The sequence below is a fragment of the Balaenoptera ricei genome, chromosome 2, assembly GCF_028023285.1.
Source record: "Balaenoptera ricei isolate mBalRic1 chromosome 2, mBalRic1.hap2, whole genome shotgun sequence".
Lineage (NCBI taxonomy): Eukaryota > Metazoa > Chordata > Mammalia > Artiodactyla > Balaenopteridae > Balaenoptera > Balaenoptera ricei.
In genome coordinates, this window is record NC_082640.1 from 15,521,502 (window position 1) to 15,540,668 (window position 19,167).

At 42.0% G+C, this 19,167-nt stretch overlaps 1 protein-coding gene and 1 long non-coding RNA gene across 13 annotated transcripts in view; one reads left to right on the top strand and one right to left on the bottom strand.

The window, feature by feature from the left end:
- The window catches only part of PLXDC2 (plexin domain containing 2), a 414,553-nt gene extending 401,046 nt beyond the window's left edge, over positions 1-13,507 (bottom strand). The window contains exons 1-2 of one of the 3 annotated variants that reach the window (XM_059911311.1): positions 13,407-13,507; positions 11,825-12,592 (exon numbers count right to left, since the gene is read on the bottom strand). In XM_059911311.1, the coding sequence (XP_059767294.1) occupies positions 11,825-11,936 (112 nt within the window). In that variant the 5' untranslated portion in view covers positions 11,937-12,592; positions 13,407-13,507. Of the gene's footprint in view, positions 1-11,824; positions 12,593-12,953; positions 13,165-13,214 lie in introns of those variants that run through there. The other 2 variants (XM_059911303.1, XM_059911320.1) reach the window with 2 other exon arrangements.
- Positions 13,508-14,777: 1,270 nt separating this feature from the next.
- The window catches only part of LOC132357669 (uncharacterized), a 66,853-nt gene continuing 62,463 nt past the window's right edge, over positions 14,778-19,167 (top strand). For 4 of the 10 annotated variants that reach the window (XR_009500258.1, XR_009500266.1, XR_009500264.1 and 1 more), the window contains exon 1: positions 16,510-18,388. This is a non-coding gene — a long non-coding RNA (uncharacterized LOC132357669). Of the gene's footprint in view, positions 14,920-15,234; positions 15,786-16,509; positions 18,389-19,167 lie in introns of those variants that run through there. The other 6 variants (XR_009500270.1, XR_009500271.1, XR_009500269.1 and 3 more) reach the window with 6 other exon arrangements.

Below are 19,167 nucleotides of genomic sequence, written 5' to 3' on the forward strand. Positions count from 1 at the left end.
GCAGTCAAAAATAAATAAATAAATAAATTTTAAAAACAGTTAAAAATAAAAAAATAAAAATAAAATGAATAAGCACTGGCTATGAATCAACTATTTTCTGCCTAACGCTTTTTTGCCTCTTAATCCTGGGTACAGATTAATGGCCTGACAAAAGCTATGATGTGTTAAGGTTTTCTCCTTTCTACTTCCTGGAATGTATATCTAGATCCATAAGAAAAATAAAATAATAGGAACTGCAGGGAAAATAAAAGGAAGGCACCAAATTAAACAAGAAGAAAGAGTAGAAAAATAAGACCCAGGTAAGAGAATTTAATTTGTAAAATGAGAAAGGGACAAAAAATTACTTAAGAAAACCAACAGGGAAAAATCGATTGCAGTCGCCAACTTTTGACTCATCTGATAAATCTCACCTAATGTCTAAGCACTGAATTATTTTAACTGTCACCGAGAGGACACTTCCCAAATGAACTTACTCAAAAATTTCATTTAACAAATACTTACTGAGTACCTTCTGTATTCCAAACACTCTGAAAAGTGCTAAGAAAACAAAAAAGTAAAACAAACTGGGTTCCTACCCTCACAGAGTTTACAATCTAGTAGGAGAAATAGTCCTCAATCAAATAATTATTCACATAACAATATAATTGAAAACTTTGACAATATAATTGAAAACAAGACTCTTTCAGTGGCAAGTAATACATCTCAACTAAAAACAGTAATTTTCTGATTTATGCTATCAGAAAGTCTAAGACTATCTATAGATGGCTTTAGATGTATATCTTCCCAATGCAGCAACCCCCAGAATAATTTTTTTAAAAAGACCCTCTCTCTTCTAGAATGTGTAGATAACATTTAGGCAAGAATTAATTGGCCTGAGGTCCAAGATGAAAGGTTATTATGAGTATCCACCTTTGGGATACATGCTGAACTGTCTGGAGAAGCATGACATTATGATAAAAGGCCCAGGTGAACAACACAGAGTCAGAAAGATGACATTCCTAAATGATGGTGAGGTGCTGTTTCTAGAAGACTGAACATTCCCAAAGAATGAGAAGGTACTGTTACCAGAAGAAGGGGGTAAGAGATACTGAGCAGATAAAACTATCAGATATTCACTCCATAAAATGTGTGGAATATAGGAAGAACTTGGGGGAGTGTTTCTAGGAAAGCAGTAAATAAAAAGGCAAGGTGAGAAAAATGTGCTTGGAGAGTAACAAATACAAGTTGTTGAGTATATGAAAAATTCTGACCAAAACTTCAGCAAGTAGGTCATGTTCAAGACCTCAGAAAGACTTAACTCACATCAATGAGTTAATTCACATTCTGGGTACAGATTAATGACCTAACAAAAGCTATGATGTATGCAGTATTAAGAGACCTTTAAGACTCTTTCACTGAAAAAATGTTTCAAAGGCCGCCCAATGGTTTGTATCTGGAACTCTTGTAAGTATCTAATTTCAGGGAACATTTCCCAGTTTGCATCTTTAGCTTTGAAATACCTGGAAAGCTGTTCATGCAAATTTCATAGTTCAGTCTCTAATTTCTATTTCATTCATTGTTTATCCATACGTCTTTTTTTTAACTATGGAATTCTCTCCAAGGAAACAAATGAATGTATTTTAATACTTTATCAGACAATTCAAGTTGCTGGATTATAAATCATTAAAGTATCCCTTTCTCTGTTCTTCCCAGCTTACTATGTGACTTGATCATTCTTAAACCATCATTTGTAAATGAATTCTCAGTTCTTCACAAACGCATGTGACAAATTCCCTTACTCTGAAGCCACTCAATCTCTGGTTTCTCTACACATTTTAATCATGGGTATTTAAATCCCAGGTATCATGTTAAAGAAATTATGACTGAGAAATTCTGCCCAAAGAAATATGTAGAAATAAGGTACAAACAAAACTCTTTGCCTGAGTAATAAATCTGAACAAACGTAGTACCATCATACAAAGTGGAACACTAATCAGATTCCTCCATTCTACAAATTTTCAAAGAGGGCTTCCTATATTTGGAGCTAGTGATACAGTGGTGATCAGTCCCATACAGCCTGTTGTCTTGGGCAGCTCACAGTCAAGTGCAGGCACGGCCTGTTACACCACTGACGATAAGTGACAGGATGAGGAGGTGTAGAGTGCACTTTGGCAAGGTACTCATCTCAGACTTGGACCTGGCAGAGAAACACTGAGAAATGATTCAATAGTGCTGAAAATCAAGATGAAGCTGAGACCTGAAGGACAAATAGCCAAGAAGAGGAGGAAAGGGTGCTCCAAGAAGAGGGAATGGCATGTGCAGTTTCTCGGGGAAAGAGTATGGGAAACTTGGGAGAGTATAACGGAGGAAGTGATGCATTTGAACCTGGAGAGGTAAACCAGGACCAGGTTACTGAGGGCTTTGACCTCTAGGGCGAGACCCTTAGGAAGACAGGAAGGTATTTTCAGCAGAGGAGTGACAGAGATTTTCATTTCAGAAAGATCTTTCAGGCCATGGAATGAAGAATGGATTCCAGCAGGACTATGTTGGAGGGAAGGTGGGAAGCTATTGAAATGAACTAGGCTAGAAATGACGGTGCCTGCCAGAGCAAGGATAAGGGAACTGGGGATACAGAAAGACAGTCTCAAGTCAAACATCCATGCTTGGTTTTAGAAAAGTCAGCTTCATATTGGCTGTGCCTATTTTACAAACGGCTCTTCTAAAAACAGCTTGAGAAAACTGAGATTGCACAAATCTGGCTTCCTGCATAAAGCTGTTTTGCAATGTCCAGACAATGAGACTATCGCTGCAAATGACTTTGAATCATGCTTGTTTTTAAAAATATCTGAAATGAACACAGATGTTAAAAAGATAATGAAGGTTAAATAACAAAGAAATGAAACAGCCTGCCTGGCTTGTCCATTTACTCCTGATTTAAAAATATCCAAATCAGTATGCATGAGTTCAGAGCAATGGCCAGTTCTAAACTGTGCTGAGATAGAGATGAAGTTAGGAATTTCAAATCAAGCAAATTACAAACCTTTAATTTATAAATGCCTACAGTCTAAATAAAATCATAAATCTATTATCTTTAAATGGTAGCAATTTGTAAAGTGTACTCTCATTCAATGTAAATCGGCCATGGAATTGATATTAATTAGCTAAAGAGCAAACATGAAGGAGAATCCTAAATCCAGAGGATTTCACCATTCTCATCAGAGCTAATTCTTATGAAGCAGCAAATTTAAAGTCTTGCTTGGTACGGCTATGCTGGTCCAGAGATAGGTTACTAGAATGATCTTGTAGAAGTGTCATTTCCACGTTTATTTGCCTGGCAACCACCTGTCATGTGTGGTAGTTTCTAAGAAGTTAGGAATTAACATTCTTTTCCTTAGTTGGGTTCTTCATTTTAATTAACCTATGGTTTTCCCCTCTTATTTCCTAAGAAACAATTAGATGTATGGTTAGTATCATGATGTGATCAGGAAAACAGCACTAGCACTCAATCTAAGGACATAATTTCAATGAAAAAAGGTCACTTGTCAAAAAACCGCTATTAACAATTTGTTATGAAGCGCAGTGGTACTTGTTCTGGCTTTTAGCTGTTGTAGAAAAGAAATTACATCGTCTCCAAGTTGTTCAGAAATTGAAATCTTTACCAAATGACCCTGAGATATAATGTGATTTCAATCAAAAGTTCAACAGAGTTTTTAGCAAAACCTGAAAAGTTTATTCTAAAATAGATATGGAAAAGCAAAGAGCCTTCTAGAATAGCCAAGACACTTCTGAAGATCAAGAAGAAGGAGGACAGCTTTGTCCCACCAGACGTAAAGACTTGTTATAAGCTAAAGTAATTAAGACTGTGATATCTGCACAGCGATAATTACCAGGGTCCCACACGCCTTTATCTTTGAAGTACTTTATCTTGGAAGATCTACCAGGGCTTATCCCAGGTTTTATATTTTAAAGCAGAACATTCACAGCCCCAATAACCCATGAATTCTATCTCTAAACAGAAGTCCTACATATGAACATGAAGAGATGTAGGCAAGGATATTTACAGCACCAATGTTCAAAACAGCACTGACAGGTGAGGGAAATTAAGAGGTACAAACTTCCAGTTAACAAAATGAATGAGTCACAGGGATGAAATGTACAGTTTGGGGAATATAGTCAATAATAATGTAACATCTTTGTATGGTGACAAAGGTGGTTAAAAGGTACAAATTCCAGGTGGCTTCCCTGGTGGCGCAGCGGTTGAGAGTCTGCCTGCCAATGCAGGGGACACGGGTTCGAGCCCTGGTCTGGGAAGATCCCACATGCCGCGGAGCAACTAGACCCGTGAGCCACAACTGCTGAGCCTGTGCGTCTGGAGCCTGTGCTCCGCAACGAGAGAGGCCGCGATGGTGAGAGGCCCGCGCACCGCGATGAAGAGTGGCTCCCGCTCGCCACAACTAGAGAAAGCCCTCGCACAGAAACGAAGACCCAACACAGCCAAAAATAAATAAATAAATAAGTAAATTTTAAAAAATAAAATAAAAAAGTCACAATTAAAATAGCTAATATCAGTCAACTATACTTCACTTAAAATAAATAAATTAAATAGCTAATATCAGATGATGTAATTCTTGAAAGAAGTATGCATATGTAGTCACTATACCTAATTTTAAACATAAAACTATGGACTAGCAAAATAATTAAGAGGTTTTTTTTTTAATTAAAAGTTCAGAACAGGATTCATTTAAATATCAGGAACCCATGTGCACTTAAAATATGAGTTAGTAGAGCAAAAATTACTTCATATACACTTTTTCATGAATATTTTGCAATGCAGATTACACTGATGTAATTTCTTCATAGATCCTTTTTTCAACGTATTGAAGGAAATGGATAACAAAAGGAGAAGGGGAGGGGGCAACCAAAAGAAGTCAGATACTGCTATGCCTGCAGTAAGGTCAATGGGCTCTTTTAAACAAATAAACAAAAATATACCAATTGAATAATCAGGTTCATGGGGTCAGTGGTAGCTGCAGTCTAAGTTGTATCTTGGAGAGAATTATGCAAATATGTATGTTAATGTATATAGACTTAGCATGAGCTATACCCTAAATGCACCTACAGGACTACTTTACCTCTTGAAAATCATTATTACTTATGAATTCCACACAGTAAAATGATAAATTCTGCCTGTCTTACTTCCCTTTTAGGGTTTAGGGAAATAAATATTTTATTGGGTCCAAATTATGGTTTCAGAGAGAAAAAGTTGGGAGCTACTGCTACAAACAGATACATATAAACACAGAAGGATATTATTACTATCTAAAAAACATCATTGCATGTTGAATGTTCCATATTCCAACTGGACCAAAGAACACATCATCCTCATCTAAATAAACCAGGGTGTACTTACCAAGCAGCAAGCTGAGAGAGAATTTATCAGTTTTATGTAGACTTCTCCTATCACTGAACACTCCAGTATGTAGAAAATGTAGAAAATTGAATATGTAGAAAATGTAGAATATGTAGAAAATTGGCTTTTAAATATTCTGATTCTTATGCAGTTTATCCGCAGGGCAAATTCTCATTAGTCTCTCTATAGTCTCATAGCCTCAATCAGCTAAGCAGGATGAGACCTTGAGTAATATGTATTCTAAGGAAATTTTCCAGTTAATGAATGAAAAATAATAGGTGGAGGAAGAGGGAGGAACTAAGTCATAAGATTCCAGAAAAGTAAAATGGAAGTCATTCTGCATCCCTGCCTTTATGACCCTCTTTTGACAAAATCACTGGCCACTTTCTACTATAACGCCTGAAGCAGAAACAGTGAGGACAGCTGATTTTAATTTGGAAGGGTAAGGAGAGTTACTAGTGCTTAGATGTGTTTGGATGGCCTCTGGAGGAAGGGATTACAAGACTGTATTTCAAGGAAGGTCACACAGTTTCTGACCTCATGTTCAGATCTACAATTTTTAACAGGCTCCTGACAAGACGTCTAATTCTATTTAAATACTCATATCTGTACCATCAATCCATATCTTACCACCTTTTTAATTAAAGAGGGCAAAATAAAAACAAACCAAAGAAAAAATATGCAATGGATTCAAAGTCTGGTTACAGTACAATGTAGAATACTTTATATTCTATTCTTTTCTCAGATATTATTCTGTTCATTTGGCCAGGCAATATATGACACAATAAATCGTGGGAGAAACTGTCTTAGTAAAAGCATCACTACTTAGTCTGTCATTCTGCAGCAACTTCCTCAGTTGAACAGAATCATTGTCTGGAGGATAGTGAGGGAAGACATCCTGTGTGAACCTCAGTGAAGAAGAAAGACTTCTCAGAGTGGAATACTGTGAAGAGATAATTAAAGCTTTGCGAAATATAAATATGTGCTCAGAATGAAGGCAAAGGACTGGAGTTAGTCAGATTAAAAGAAAGCAGAAAAGCAACTTCGTAATATACAACCTTAGGTATTATGGTGACTGCTTTTTATTTACTTATTTCCCATCTCTACAACAAATACAAGATTTTAAGGGAGAAAAGCTGGACAAAGCTAAGTGAGAGTAGGAAAGATAAGATGAAGACCCAGGTAAACCAGTACAAAAAATGCAGGCCGGAAGGTATATATACTTGTTGGACGTGGGCCACAAAATTGTGCTCTGAGCTTTCAAAAAACCACATTTTTTAAAAACTAATCTTTCTGGTCACTATTTATAATGTCCAGAAGATACAAACAAACCATTGCAGAAGAAGACCAACTATATCTGTTATTAAGACACAAGCTCTTTCTCTCTGTGTCTGTCTGTCTCTCTCTGTTACTTGGGGAGCAGATACTGTGCAATGCATTGCACCACACCGCCTCCCCCAGTAACAGCCACCATAACAAGTTCTAGGAGACTATATTTTTAAAGCCACCTTCAGTGTAGGTTAATGGCATGAGGCCTAAGCACAATTCAGTACAAAAGTAATTTCACAAAGAACCAAACTTATTTAATGGTGTTCGTCTCCACTGAAAACAGAGCACCACCACTATATATACATATTATGTATACATACACACATATACATATATATACACACACTGTACTTTAAGGTATTAGATTAAGAACTATACTCCTGGTTTCTGAAAATACATTCAGAAACCAGAAGTATAGCAGAATGGCAGAATGAATTTTTTGAAAGTTCTATCTATTAACAGAAGGTTTAAGGTAAATATCATCCAGCAGAACCATTATGACAGACCTCTGGATCCTATTCTCTCATTTTAAACTATCGTTCTCTGAAGCCCACTGTATTTTCATTTCCATCTTACTTATGGAAGAAAGTCATAAATAGAGCAAGAAGTATGAAAGTCTCCCAAGGTGACAGTCTAGTCAACAGTCCAGCTTGAACTGTAATTCCAGTCAGTTCAGTCAGTTCAACAACTATTTATTGCATGCCTGTGTGGTGGATGCCACAGGGGATTCACAAGTGAATGACAACAGAGCCTGATATGGTCTAAAGGAATATATGAAAAAGAGATGCCAAAATGAGAAGGAAACAAACTCCTACGATACCAAGCAGAGTCAGACAAGTGCCTTAAAAAAGGCCTAGAGTTCTCGGAGGGTTCTGAGGCACCTCATCCTTTTGTGAACGGTGTCACTGGAGATAAGCCTGTAAGAAAAAGTGGAAGGTGGATGGGTGGAGATGGGTTAGGGAAGGAAGGGCAGGAGGAACGGCATGGAGGTGGTAGCACCTGGTACATACTCTGGGAACATCAAGGAGCCTCATTTGGCTAGACTGTTAAAAACGCGCAGGGGAGGGTGAGGTGGAAAAGCAGTCTGAGGCCTCACGGTAATGGCCACGGGGAAGAGACTGTATTGAATGTAGTGGGGAACCAACTCAAGACTTCAGATCTCATGGTCACAGTTGACCAATTCATTCATCTTCATAAACATACTGTTTCTACAATAGGAGATACCTTTTAGGAAGCAAAAAACTGAGACCAAAACTATTGAAAAGAATCCATAGTATCTACATCTCTGCATGAAAGTATCTGACTCTTGCAGAGAGGAAATCCGTGGGGAGCAAATTAGTATTTTCCATTCCTAAGTTTTACTCAGGCATATTCTCCTTGGTAAGAACCTGTTTCTAAAGATCAAACTTAAGAAATGCACAAACTGTCCTAATTGTAATAATCCCAAATCTCTCTGCAAACATCCATGAATTTCAAACCTTATTTCTGAATTAAGTGTTCTAGATCACAGTTATGTCTCATTCCAAACTTACCCAACCTCAGGCTTCAACTTCTATCTATCCTCTAAAGGAAAGAGACTCTCACATTTTATATTTAAAAAATTTCTGTATGCAGTCAAGAGTCATTGATTTAAAGAAACCTGTGATTTTCTAATAATCTGACCCATGTCCATTTTATAGAGATGTTCGCTTGAATTAACCCGTCTTAATCTTTTGCTCCAGGTATGTCTGCATATAGTTAGAAAATTTATACTAGTGACAGTAAGTCTCAACAGAGATACTCTTATAGCAAACTCCACAAATTAGTAATATTTCAAACTAAGTTTTTTAACTCTAATGAAATCAGAAAATAATAGGAAAATATCCAACTAGAAAAACAACTAAATGTAAACGATCTGCTAAAAATAAACTACTCGTTTCTAGAACACAGCAATATTAGAAAGTTTAAAAAGTGAAAATTCCTTGGGGTCCTAAACTATTATTGCTCTCTCTATAGTGGTCATGAACTTCCTTGTTGCATTAAATCACATTTAAGAGCAATAATCAGACCAAAATATAATTACATATTTTAGGCCTTTTTTCCTGATTTAAATTTTAGAATTCTACAAGATATTACTGCATCTTTCTCCTTTGACATTGTTACTAAACTGTTTTTCAATCAGTTCAGGGTATAAAGATGAATGTATAACAATATGGAAATGATTTGAGATTCATAAAATTTAACATTATTCTAAGCTTATTTTTCTCTAAACATTGGTTGAGGTATTCTATTTAGCGTGGGCAAATACTTTTCAGATATACATAGAATACATTCAATCCTAAAAGAAAATTCACTATATAATGAACTTTCAATCACGAGAGATCATTTTAAAGTATATTCTTGGAAATTCCACAACGTGTTAATAATTGCCAACAGTGTTGCGAAAGAGAGTACTTGGGGTTTTCCACTGTACTTATTATACCTTGAATACACTCGTGTGGTGTAAGTCTACATGTAGGGAGTACTATATAAATATTAAATGAATAAATATTTAATTCCAACGAAAATGGGAAATATAATAAACTCTCATTGCTTTAAATTGCTACTCATTTATGAATGTTAAGTTGAAATATCAAAAAATACTGCACATAGGAAAGACAAAATATTGAGGATCACTCATCTCAGGTTTGGGAGAGAATAGGAAGGAAATTAGTGGTTTCTCTGCCCTCTGGTGGCAACAAAGTCAACTGCAGCATTTCCAAAGGAATGCATAAAAAATGTCCTTTATGAAATCAGACTCCCCTGCCCCCACCCCCCGCCAAAATGTCTGTAAAAAAATCCTGATTGATACATGCCGAATTCCAAGACTGTCGGACTTTTAAAATTTTTCCTGTATTGAACTTCTTAGCTAGACTATTTTACAAAGGAAACTATATTTTTTCTTCCATTTCATTGCTGTATTTTAGGTATTACAGTAGGCTAACCATTTAATTCCAATATTATTTAATAAAATTAATGCAGACTGATATCCAGGAAAGAAGTTACTTCGTTTTGTAATAAATCTCAAAAAATTTGCTGAGAAATATAAAACTATTCCTTTTTTACTCAATCCTGTAAAGATGTGGGCTTCTAGTTTTCCACCAGAAATACTGGTTTATAATACCTGCAGATCTATGTTGAACAATTTATGTATTTCATATTCCCCAAAGCAAAAGCTTTTAACTATATGTTCAATTTTAGAGTGGAGTAAATTTTATCCTCAATTTGAGAACTCAGAATAGTAAACTTATTGTATGTATTGTTCTTTTCTCAGTAACATATTATTAATGAAAAAAAGTTCAGGAAAAAAATAAACATTTGCTGACCTTTTATTTTTTTTTTACTGTAAATGCATTATTTACTTCCAGTGCCAAAGAGGTTTTCAAATAAACAACTTGGGATGCATTTTTGGCACACGCACATCTCTAACCTCCTTTGGAAAGAAGTAAATTGCTTTCTTGAAGCATTTATTTATTTCATGAAGATGCCCATGAAAACTACTGTGGCACTTTTTAAAATACATGTGCAGCTTCCCAGACAAGTCTTATTTTTTTTTTTACCAATGAAATGTATCAGAGAAATACACAGAAGGTATGATCTATTGATATAAATAATACCTAGTCAAGAACAACCTATGTCCATCTATGCAGAGCCATTATATGTGATAAAGACAAATCAACATCCAGGAAACTTGCGTTTTATTCACAGCTTTAAAAGTGTTGTCATCTTGTTGCCCTCCCCCCGCCCCCCAACACACACACACACACACACACACACACACACACACACACACACACACACCCTCCAATCATAATTTGGAGCAGAGTCAGAATCTGTGCTTTCTCCATAAGAATTTACACCAGGGGCAGACACAGTGTTTCGGCTGTCTCAGCTCGGTAACATTCATTCAAGGACTTCCCTTCAAGATTCACCTCACCTGGAATCCCCAGGTGCTCTCCCTAGCCTTCCATCTGCGACTGGCAGCTTTGACATTTGCGGACGCCAGTATACTTCCTGAGGAATCACTTACCGTTTCCCCTCCTCAGGATTAAAACAGAACAAAAGCAAACCTTGATTAGCCTCATCAACAAGGTTTTATTTCCTTTTTCTTTTCCCTGTAAGTGTTTTTGCTCATTCACCTCCTCTCGAAGTCTATCCATTTCTTCCCGAGGGGCAGAAACGGGGAGCAGGCACCCGGTTCACAGTGGGCAGGGTCCGGAAGGCAGCTGGACCTCCGGCTCAGCAGCGCCTCGCCAGGAGGAGCCGGCGGGCCCAGGGCGGCGTCGCCGGCTCCGCGCTCGCCCCGGGGGGCGCGGCTCCGGAGGGACGCGCACCTGGCTGCAGCAGCCACCCCTGGGAACGTGCGGGGCCGGGGCTCCGCGTGGGGGCAATATCAGGCCACTCGGAGGAGGCCCTGCACGTTCAGGCCTGTCTGCGAAGCCGGCCAGCGGAGGACAATGGGGCCAGTGGTTGGTCTCCAGAGGGGCGCCCGCCCCACCGCTGCCACCTCCTTCCTTCCTTTGCGTCCCGCTGCACCCACCCCGCCCCACTTCCAGCGCCCGCTCAGCCCCCGACAGCAAGAGGGAGCTGAGGTGGGGATCGCCTGGGGGAGGAAGGTGCAGCCCCAGGGAATCTTCTCCAGCAGAGGGGAGCTCTGCAACCCCCGGCTGCCACCACGTCCACCACCTACCGCCCCCATCACGCACTCCCTCAGGTTATCCCGGCAGCAGGGAAGGAGGCGGAGCCGGGGAGGACACAGCCCGGGCTGCCAGCTCCTGGGCGAGGTATCCGCGGAAGGTTTGCTCTAACACCAGAGCGCTCTCTGGGCGCGTCCGCGGAGTCAGGACCACTCCCTGCCAGCCGCTCAGGTGAAGCAAGCGGTAAATCCTTAAGATAACTAACCCCCAGACCCTACCACCCTACTCATCCAGCCAACATTCTTCTGCCCATTTGAGACGCCCAAGTTTAGTCGAAATGCAATTGCAACAACTTTGTCAAGGGCATAGGTAGGGAGGGAGTGGGTTGACAACGGGGTGCCAGAGAGGTCTTCAGCTGGGCACAAAAGCAAGAAGCGAAAGTGCATCTTACCATTGACTTGGTTTCCAGGCTTCCCTTCAGCGAACTGAAACCGGTCCATTAAAAAGTGGCAAAGTAACACAACTCCTGCAGCAGCCAGGTCGGCCCTCGGGAACCTCGCCATGCCGCTGCCGCGACCTCCCTCCCCTTCCCCGCCAGTACTTCTCCGGCACCCTGTGCCCCGGGGTTCCCGCTGGGAACGGGGACAACGGGGCCGAACACTGCAGACTGGTCTCGGCGGGATGCAGAGGCCTTTGTAAATTTCTCTGGGACTTCACACCCGGGAGCCGGGAAGAGGAAGGGAGCGCGAGGGGAGCGCGGTCCTCTCCGGACCTCCAGGTCTCTCTTCACAACTTGCCACGACACTCGCAGCCCTCACCCCAGACACACAACAACTGCGGAGACGAAAGGCCACTTGAGCTGGGGCTGGCAAACTCTCCGTTTCGCACAAGCAGCGCCACCCCGGTGCCCGCAGACGGTGACTTCCGAGCCCCCGCGACGCGCTCCACTGGGTTCAAAACAGATCTAATTCCTCAGCCAGCGCGGGTGCCTGTCCAAATCCAAGAGGGCTGTCGGTTCGGAAGGAACTTTCCCCAGTCCTAGGGTGGCCCCCGCGGAAGGTCTGGGTTTGCGGGAAGGGTGTCACTGTGGGATGGCGAAACCCCTCCGACAAGTTTTTCTTCTTTTCTTCGCCCCGACGCTGGGCGCGCGTCCGTGCTCGCAGCCGGAGGGATGAGCAGCCCCAGAGCTGAGCCCTGGGAAGGCTCGGGCTGCAGCAGTCTGAGGTCCGAAGGCAGGAAAAATGTATTGGGGAAAAAAGAGAGAGAGAGAGGAAGAAGAAAGAAATGGGGAGGGAAAAGTCAGGCTGAAACCTATCGGGAGAGGGTTCCTCCTGGCTAAGGAGGAGGTGGCCCCAAGCCCCGCCGAGCCCCGGAGTTTGGTGGCGGAGGAGGCGCCGCCGCCGCCGCCGCCGCCGCCGCCGCCGCGCTCCCCCGCACTCCAGCTCCACACTTTGGGGAGGGAAGGCAGCTCGCAATTTGCCAGATCTGCCGCTGCATCCTCCCCCCCCCCCCGCTTCCCTCCCCCTTGCTCCTCCAGGCTTCTCCCACCTTCCTCCCCGAAACCGGCAGCTAGCACCGACCTGTCCAATGGCTGCACTTTCCTCGGGGCTGGCAGAGGAGTCGCCGAGAGATTAAACCGGGGGAGCAAGGCAAGGGGGAGTGAGAGGGCGACTCCAGCCCGGCGTGCCCCCCGGCAGCCGGCGGCCTGGCGCGCCGGGAGAGGAGGCGAGAAAGCCGAGCTAGGAGGGGCGCGCCGGACGGCACCTCTGCGCTGCCCGGGCGCCATCCCCGCACCCGGCTCGCACCCCTGGCGGTCGGGCCAGCGGTGCCCGCACACCCACCTGGCCCTGGGCCGCCTTCGCTCCCGCCTGCGGGGAATCGCGGCCCAGCAGCCGACCCTGCGGGCGCTCGCCGCCGGTGGGGTCTTCCTGGGCGCTACAGGGTTAATTACAGTTCGCCATTCCCGGGAGGGCGTGTGCGGCGGCGGCTGGGGTGTGAAGAATGCAAACCTGAGCCCGTATTCGCTTACTGACCCTGCGGAGCCCCTTCGGACCCCCGGCCCGCCGGGCGGGTGGAGGAAGGTGGCGCGCGGCAGCTTGGACCCGCCGCTGCGGCTTTGTAAAGTGTCAGCGGGAGCGAAAGCGAGAGTTTAAAGAAACAGGAGGCCCACTGAATTTCCTACGGGGGCTTTAACAGGCTTTCGCTGGCTGGTTTGTTTTTGTTTTTTCAGCTCGCGGAAGTGCTTCAGCGTTAACCCTTTCCAGCCCTTTCAGAAAGTTTACACCTTATTTCGCAGAGTTAACCTTATTTTAAAGGGGTAAATACAAAGAAAGGAAGGAAAGCAGTATATTGGTTAAAAAAGTACAGATTCTAGAACCAGACTGGGCTAGAATTCCACCTCCCCCACTAAATAGCTATATGGCTTTGAGCAATATTCTTTTTAGTGCCTCAGTTCCCCATCCATCAGGGGAGAATTGTAGTTATGCCCTTATAAGATTGTTGTATTGGATTAAATGAGTTAACACTGAATAATTAAAGAATTGAGAACAGTGCCTGGCACAAAGTACATGACTTTGTGCTTCTTAAATTAAAGAGAGGGAAAGGAAGAGAGAGGGTGTCCTAAATCAAATGGAGAATTTGCTTCAGTGTTCTAAGAGCAAAAGGTCCTGTTAGTCTATTCTTGTCCAGTCTTTTCCATGCTCTAAAAAATGTATGGGTGCCATCAATACCACCTTAATTTTGTCTCAGTACCCACTGGAAGTGGATCCAGATAAACTACTCTTGCCAATTTGATGCCGAAAGAATGCCTTTCTCATGGTTCCTTAGCTGGTGAGCAGAAGAGAAACAGGAAGTGTAGCATGTTTTCCTCAATCCAGTACTCAGTTTTCTATTTATTTTGGAATATGTAAACTCGTCATGGATACACACTCTTTAATGCTACTTCCTCTCTCCTGAGCTTTCTCCCAACCAGGTGATTTCCCCCTCCTCACCTTACTTAGAAAACCTGGTTCTTTTACTTATGCTCAACCAAGAGTTAAGTTCTATGTAACATTACATACAAAGTTGAGTGCCTGAGATACTTATTTAACAGTAAGTTGGAAAAATGAATCTTCCTATCAAAATCTTATTGTCATTTAATTAACGTCGATTTTTTTTGTCTGTATCCCTACTGACCTCACTTACTTCACGAATCCTTGCAGAAAGCTTCCTAAAACGTTCAGTACAGCTCCATTTCCCATTTATATGCAAAATTATGGGGACCCGGGAGGAGCCATTTCAAGAAAGCAACTCTTCTTTAGTCTGGAATATTTCCCTCCCCTTTCACAGTAGAAAAACGGGTGTTTCCTGTTTCTCTGAGAAGAAACAAGTCCCTGCCTCTCCCTGGTATCATTTTCTTTCTTTTCTCCTTTATTATTATATGTGCAAATTAGCAGTGTTTAGTTTCTTGTTTGTTGTCAGCAATGCTTTGCCCTCCTGATTGAAGCTTTATACCTTAACTGGAAATTTGACGCCAAAAATCGAAAGGGAGTCAAGTGGTAATTCAGAGTAAGTCTGAAGAGGCTTTTATGTGTTTTGTCTATCTCACTGGTCCTGTTTCATTTTACTCATATCTTAATCTTATTCTGAAGAGCTGTCCACATAGAAAATACTTTAGTATGGGAGAAGACGCAGGTAAGCATAAATCAATCATGCATGATGATTTAGTGCTCAGAACTAAGTAAGAAAGAACAAATCAAAATAAAGTTAGGCTTTGGTACATTGCCTTAAATGTCAACCAATAATTATTTGTAAAAAAAATTATTTTCCCTTTACATTATAGCAAGTAACAACTAAAATGTATATAGGATGGTATGTTCAGAGTGGAATGGAAAGTTTATTACTCATATAAAATCCTGGCTAATTAAAAGTAGTATACTTTGTGGCCTAAATGATCTAAGTTTGCCATATATGTTTCACCACAGAATAATCTATTTCACTTTCATGGAGAGAAATTAAGATATCTCTGTGGAAAAAGTTTCATCTTCCATCTGACTAAAGAGAAGAGTTATAAAGAGTGAGCTTTGTTTCTATTTACTATAGTTGTAAGAACTGAATTGCTGGGGGTTTTTTGTTTGTTTTTTACTCACTGGCTTAATTTTAGCTAACCTCTCGAGGAACAAATGAATCAGGAATCACAAAGGAGCAGCACTTGAGTTCCTTGTCCATGACAAAGGTCTGGAATTCACTGAACACCCTCCTTTAAGATCTTAAGATTTTATATCAGAATCATTCTCACCAACAGAGAACTTTGGGCTGACATTAGCACCTGAGCTAAAGTCTGCACAGATTTCCAACCTGTTCGCAACCCCTTATCTACACCAACCTTCAAAGCCATTTCTACACATTCCAAGTGCAATACTATCTGCATAAAGGTAATTACAATTACCCATCTCATCCCACCTCCAATTCTATCATCTCTCCCAAATTGAAACTTGGCTAACAGGATACTCAAGAAATCATCAAGCTCGTTTTGAAAAAACTGAGATGTAATACAGGCTGTGGAGTACTTAGTATTTATTGTAATCTATTATTATTTTAGGAGATAGTTTTTGTCCATTTTAATAGAATTTGTTAAAACTTTCTATAATTGCTGTCAAGTAAAGGGAAATTGCTAGTAGTGGACTGCTTTTATTCAGTCCTAATCTAATATTATGACCTTTCCTCTAGGTCTAAGGCATTTCCTCTTTCTCCTCATTTAATAGGGCTAATTTTTTTTACCTCTGGTACTCAATTACAAGATTCATTCCTTCATCTTGGCTGACTTTCAGAATCAACCAAGATTTCATTATCCTATTGATGGATATTTCAGCTTTTTGCTCTTTCATAATCTTAAGTAAAAATTTTATGAATAGAGTGTTTTGAATGAAATAAGCATTTTAAAAAATTACATAACAGCTAATATCACTCTTTGTTTACAGGGACATTTAGCATGCAAGAATACTTAATGCCTTTTATCCTCATATCAATAGTACATTTACTATTTAGATGAAATTAAAATATAATTATATTTGCCTCTTTCATAATGAAATAACATATTGCATTAAAATGGCATACATGTTTATACTGTCTTCTTTCTGAATCTTAATAAGCTGAAGTTTTTTTGACCAGTAAATAGCAAAGTGCAAAAAATGTGCAGCTCAAAATAGTAAAATCAAATTATTAAAATGGAATTGTACACTCCTGTATGATCAGGCCACTCAGTATGCTATTCTCTTGCTCTTCGTACATCCCGGCTCAACCGGTCCCTGCTTCACCTACTCACGTGAACAGTGCTTGCCCCCTGCCGCAGCTAGTGATTGTTCTAATCCTTTGGCTCCACCTGCTAGTTTATTAAAGGGAAACATCTGCCCTCATGATGGTTGTTAACCTGAGGGGCTGTAAGGGACATGCGCCACCTGGTTTCCCTGGTAACTGATGAGCCAACCTGACATCAATTCCCCCTATAAATGGTAGCCTCCTTCTTCCCCAAGCAGTAAAGATGGCTGCTGTGGCTTGTCTGCTGTACGTGTGGGGCATTGCACCAGGACCCTTATTTCAGACAGGTAAGATCCCCTATCCAATATTACTGATCTCTGTCACTGTCTCAAGGCTCTTTCTTCAGTGTCCAGGCTGTGCAACTACAATACAAGGCTTGCAGGCCTGCAGAGTGCAGCACAACAGTTGGTGAACAAGTCAGGACACCAGGGAAACTCCCATGAGCACTGAGATGTTGGGAAATAAGAACAGGGAATGGACACTTGTGGAGTTAAGCCTGGGGTGGCTGTCCACTAGCACGTGGGGCCCCAAAGTTGTGAGAGGCAATCCCGAGGCGGCCGTCCACCAGCGTGGGCGTGCCCCTGGCAGCTGTCGACCATGAGAGAGATCGTTCTCTTCCATTTATGTTGATAATAGCCTGTTAACCTCAGAGTCTCTTTCAAGTTTAAGAGTAGCAGCCCCGTGCTCATGGTTCATCTTGACTGCACAGGGATGGCTGGTGAATACAGACAGAACGCAAGGACCTGGATTATCTACAAAATACAGGCATACCCCTGACCCACCGCCCCTAAACAATTACAGACACAGGCTTTAGGGATAATAACTCAGGAACAGACTTGTGAATTAGACATGGCCAGTTACCCAGGTTTCGCTGGGGCCTGTGACAATGGCAAAATGATAAGACTACCCTTTTTTGGTCATAGCTATGGCAATGGTCAGAGCAACGATACAGTGTGAGCGAACAACAGCTATATGCAGTCTACAATGCATTACAACAGGTGGAAGACATAAAAGGCCTACGTAAGTCATCGAGCAATGCAAAAACCCACTATTCAGGGTCTAGAAGAGCTGTGCACGACATACAGGACTCCCATCGACATTGATAGTGACCAAGGAACCCACTTTACCCACCACAAAGTGCAGGAATGGGCCTCTAAAAATGACATATGCTGGCATTTCCACCTGCCCTACAACTCCACTGCTGCTGGGCTAACTGAAAGGATGAAAGGACTACTTAAACAACAATTGAGATGTGAAATCTATAACCGAACATTCCAGGAGCAATCATCCCAGTGCCTACGCCACGTTAACCCAGAGACAACTAGTCAACACCATCCAAGTTCAACTGTTGACCACCAAAGGACCGCTGCCGATTGATTATAGGTCAGGACAATGACTCACTTTTGCCCTTGCCACAGAATCTACCCACCGAGAAACACATTATAAAATGGCCCTGGGACTGGCAAGTAAGTCCTCAATAGTTTGGGTTTGCTGCCCTGTGTGGGGAATAGAATTACAAAAGGGACTTACAGATCTCACCTGTCTTCCACCCGGCCCCGCCTAAGACTACTAAGGTAATTAATCCGGGCCCCATAATGGAGAAAAGCACCATTATTTTAACCTGTGGTCTGTTACTCCGCCTCTCCAGTATTTGACATCAACTGTGCGGACTGAGTGTGGACGGGTGGTGTGGTACTGCAGGCCGCGACAAAAGCCACAGGTAGGTGTGGTATTATCTCAGAATGCTGTTACTGCTTGTATTTTGCTTAATGGTCATGATCCCTGTATTGTGCCTGTTAAATACCTTACATTTCATCTCTCATCTAAGTGGAGGGAATCTGTTCGTGGGCTAGGTAACAACGATGGCCTCACTGCCAAATGAATTTGATTGCAGGGTCTATGGCAACATGCCGTTGTCGTCCTCCTGTGGACGTCCATGAAAAATTGAGCCAATAAGTGACTGGCCCCAAAGTTTGCCCACCGCTTAGACTCTGTATTGTCTCTGTGGTACTTGGTTGCAGTACGCCTCTGCACACCTGACCTAGGTATACTGGGGAAGGGGGTGGACCAAGATGGTAAAGGTGGTGTGGGGTATGTAGGGTGGAGTGTATGGCCAGGCCACTCAAGATGGCTGCTCTCCTGCTTTTTCTACATCCCCTCGTCCACCGGTCCCTACTTCACCTGCATCCTACTTATACGAACTTGCTTGCCCTCTCCCCCAGCTAGTGATTGTTCTAATCCTTAGGCCAGAACGGCGCCGCCTGCTCATTTATTAAAGAGAAACATCTGCCCTTGTGACGTTCATTAACCTGAGGGGCTGTAAAAGACGTGCCCACGCTGCTGGTTTCCCTGGTAACTGATGAACAAACCTGATGTCAATTCCCCCTATAAATGGTAGCCTCCTCCTTCCCCGAGTAGTGAAGATGGCTGCCCTGTCCCGTCTGCTGTACACGGTGAGGTGTTGCTCCAGGACCCTTTGTTTCAGACCTGTAAGACCCC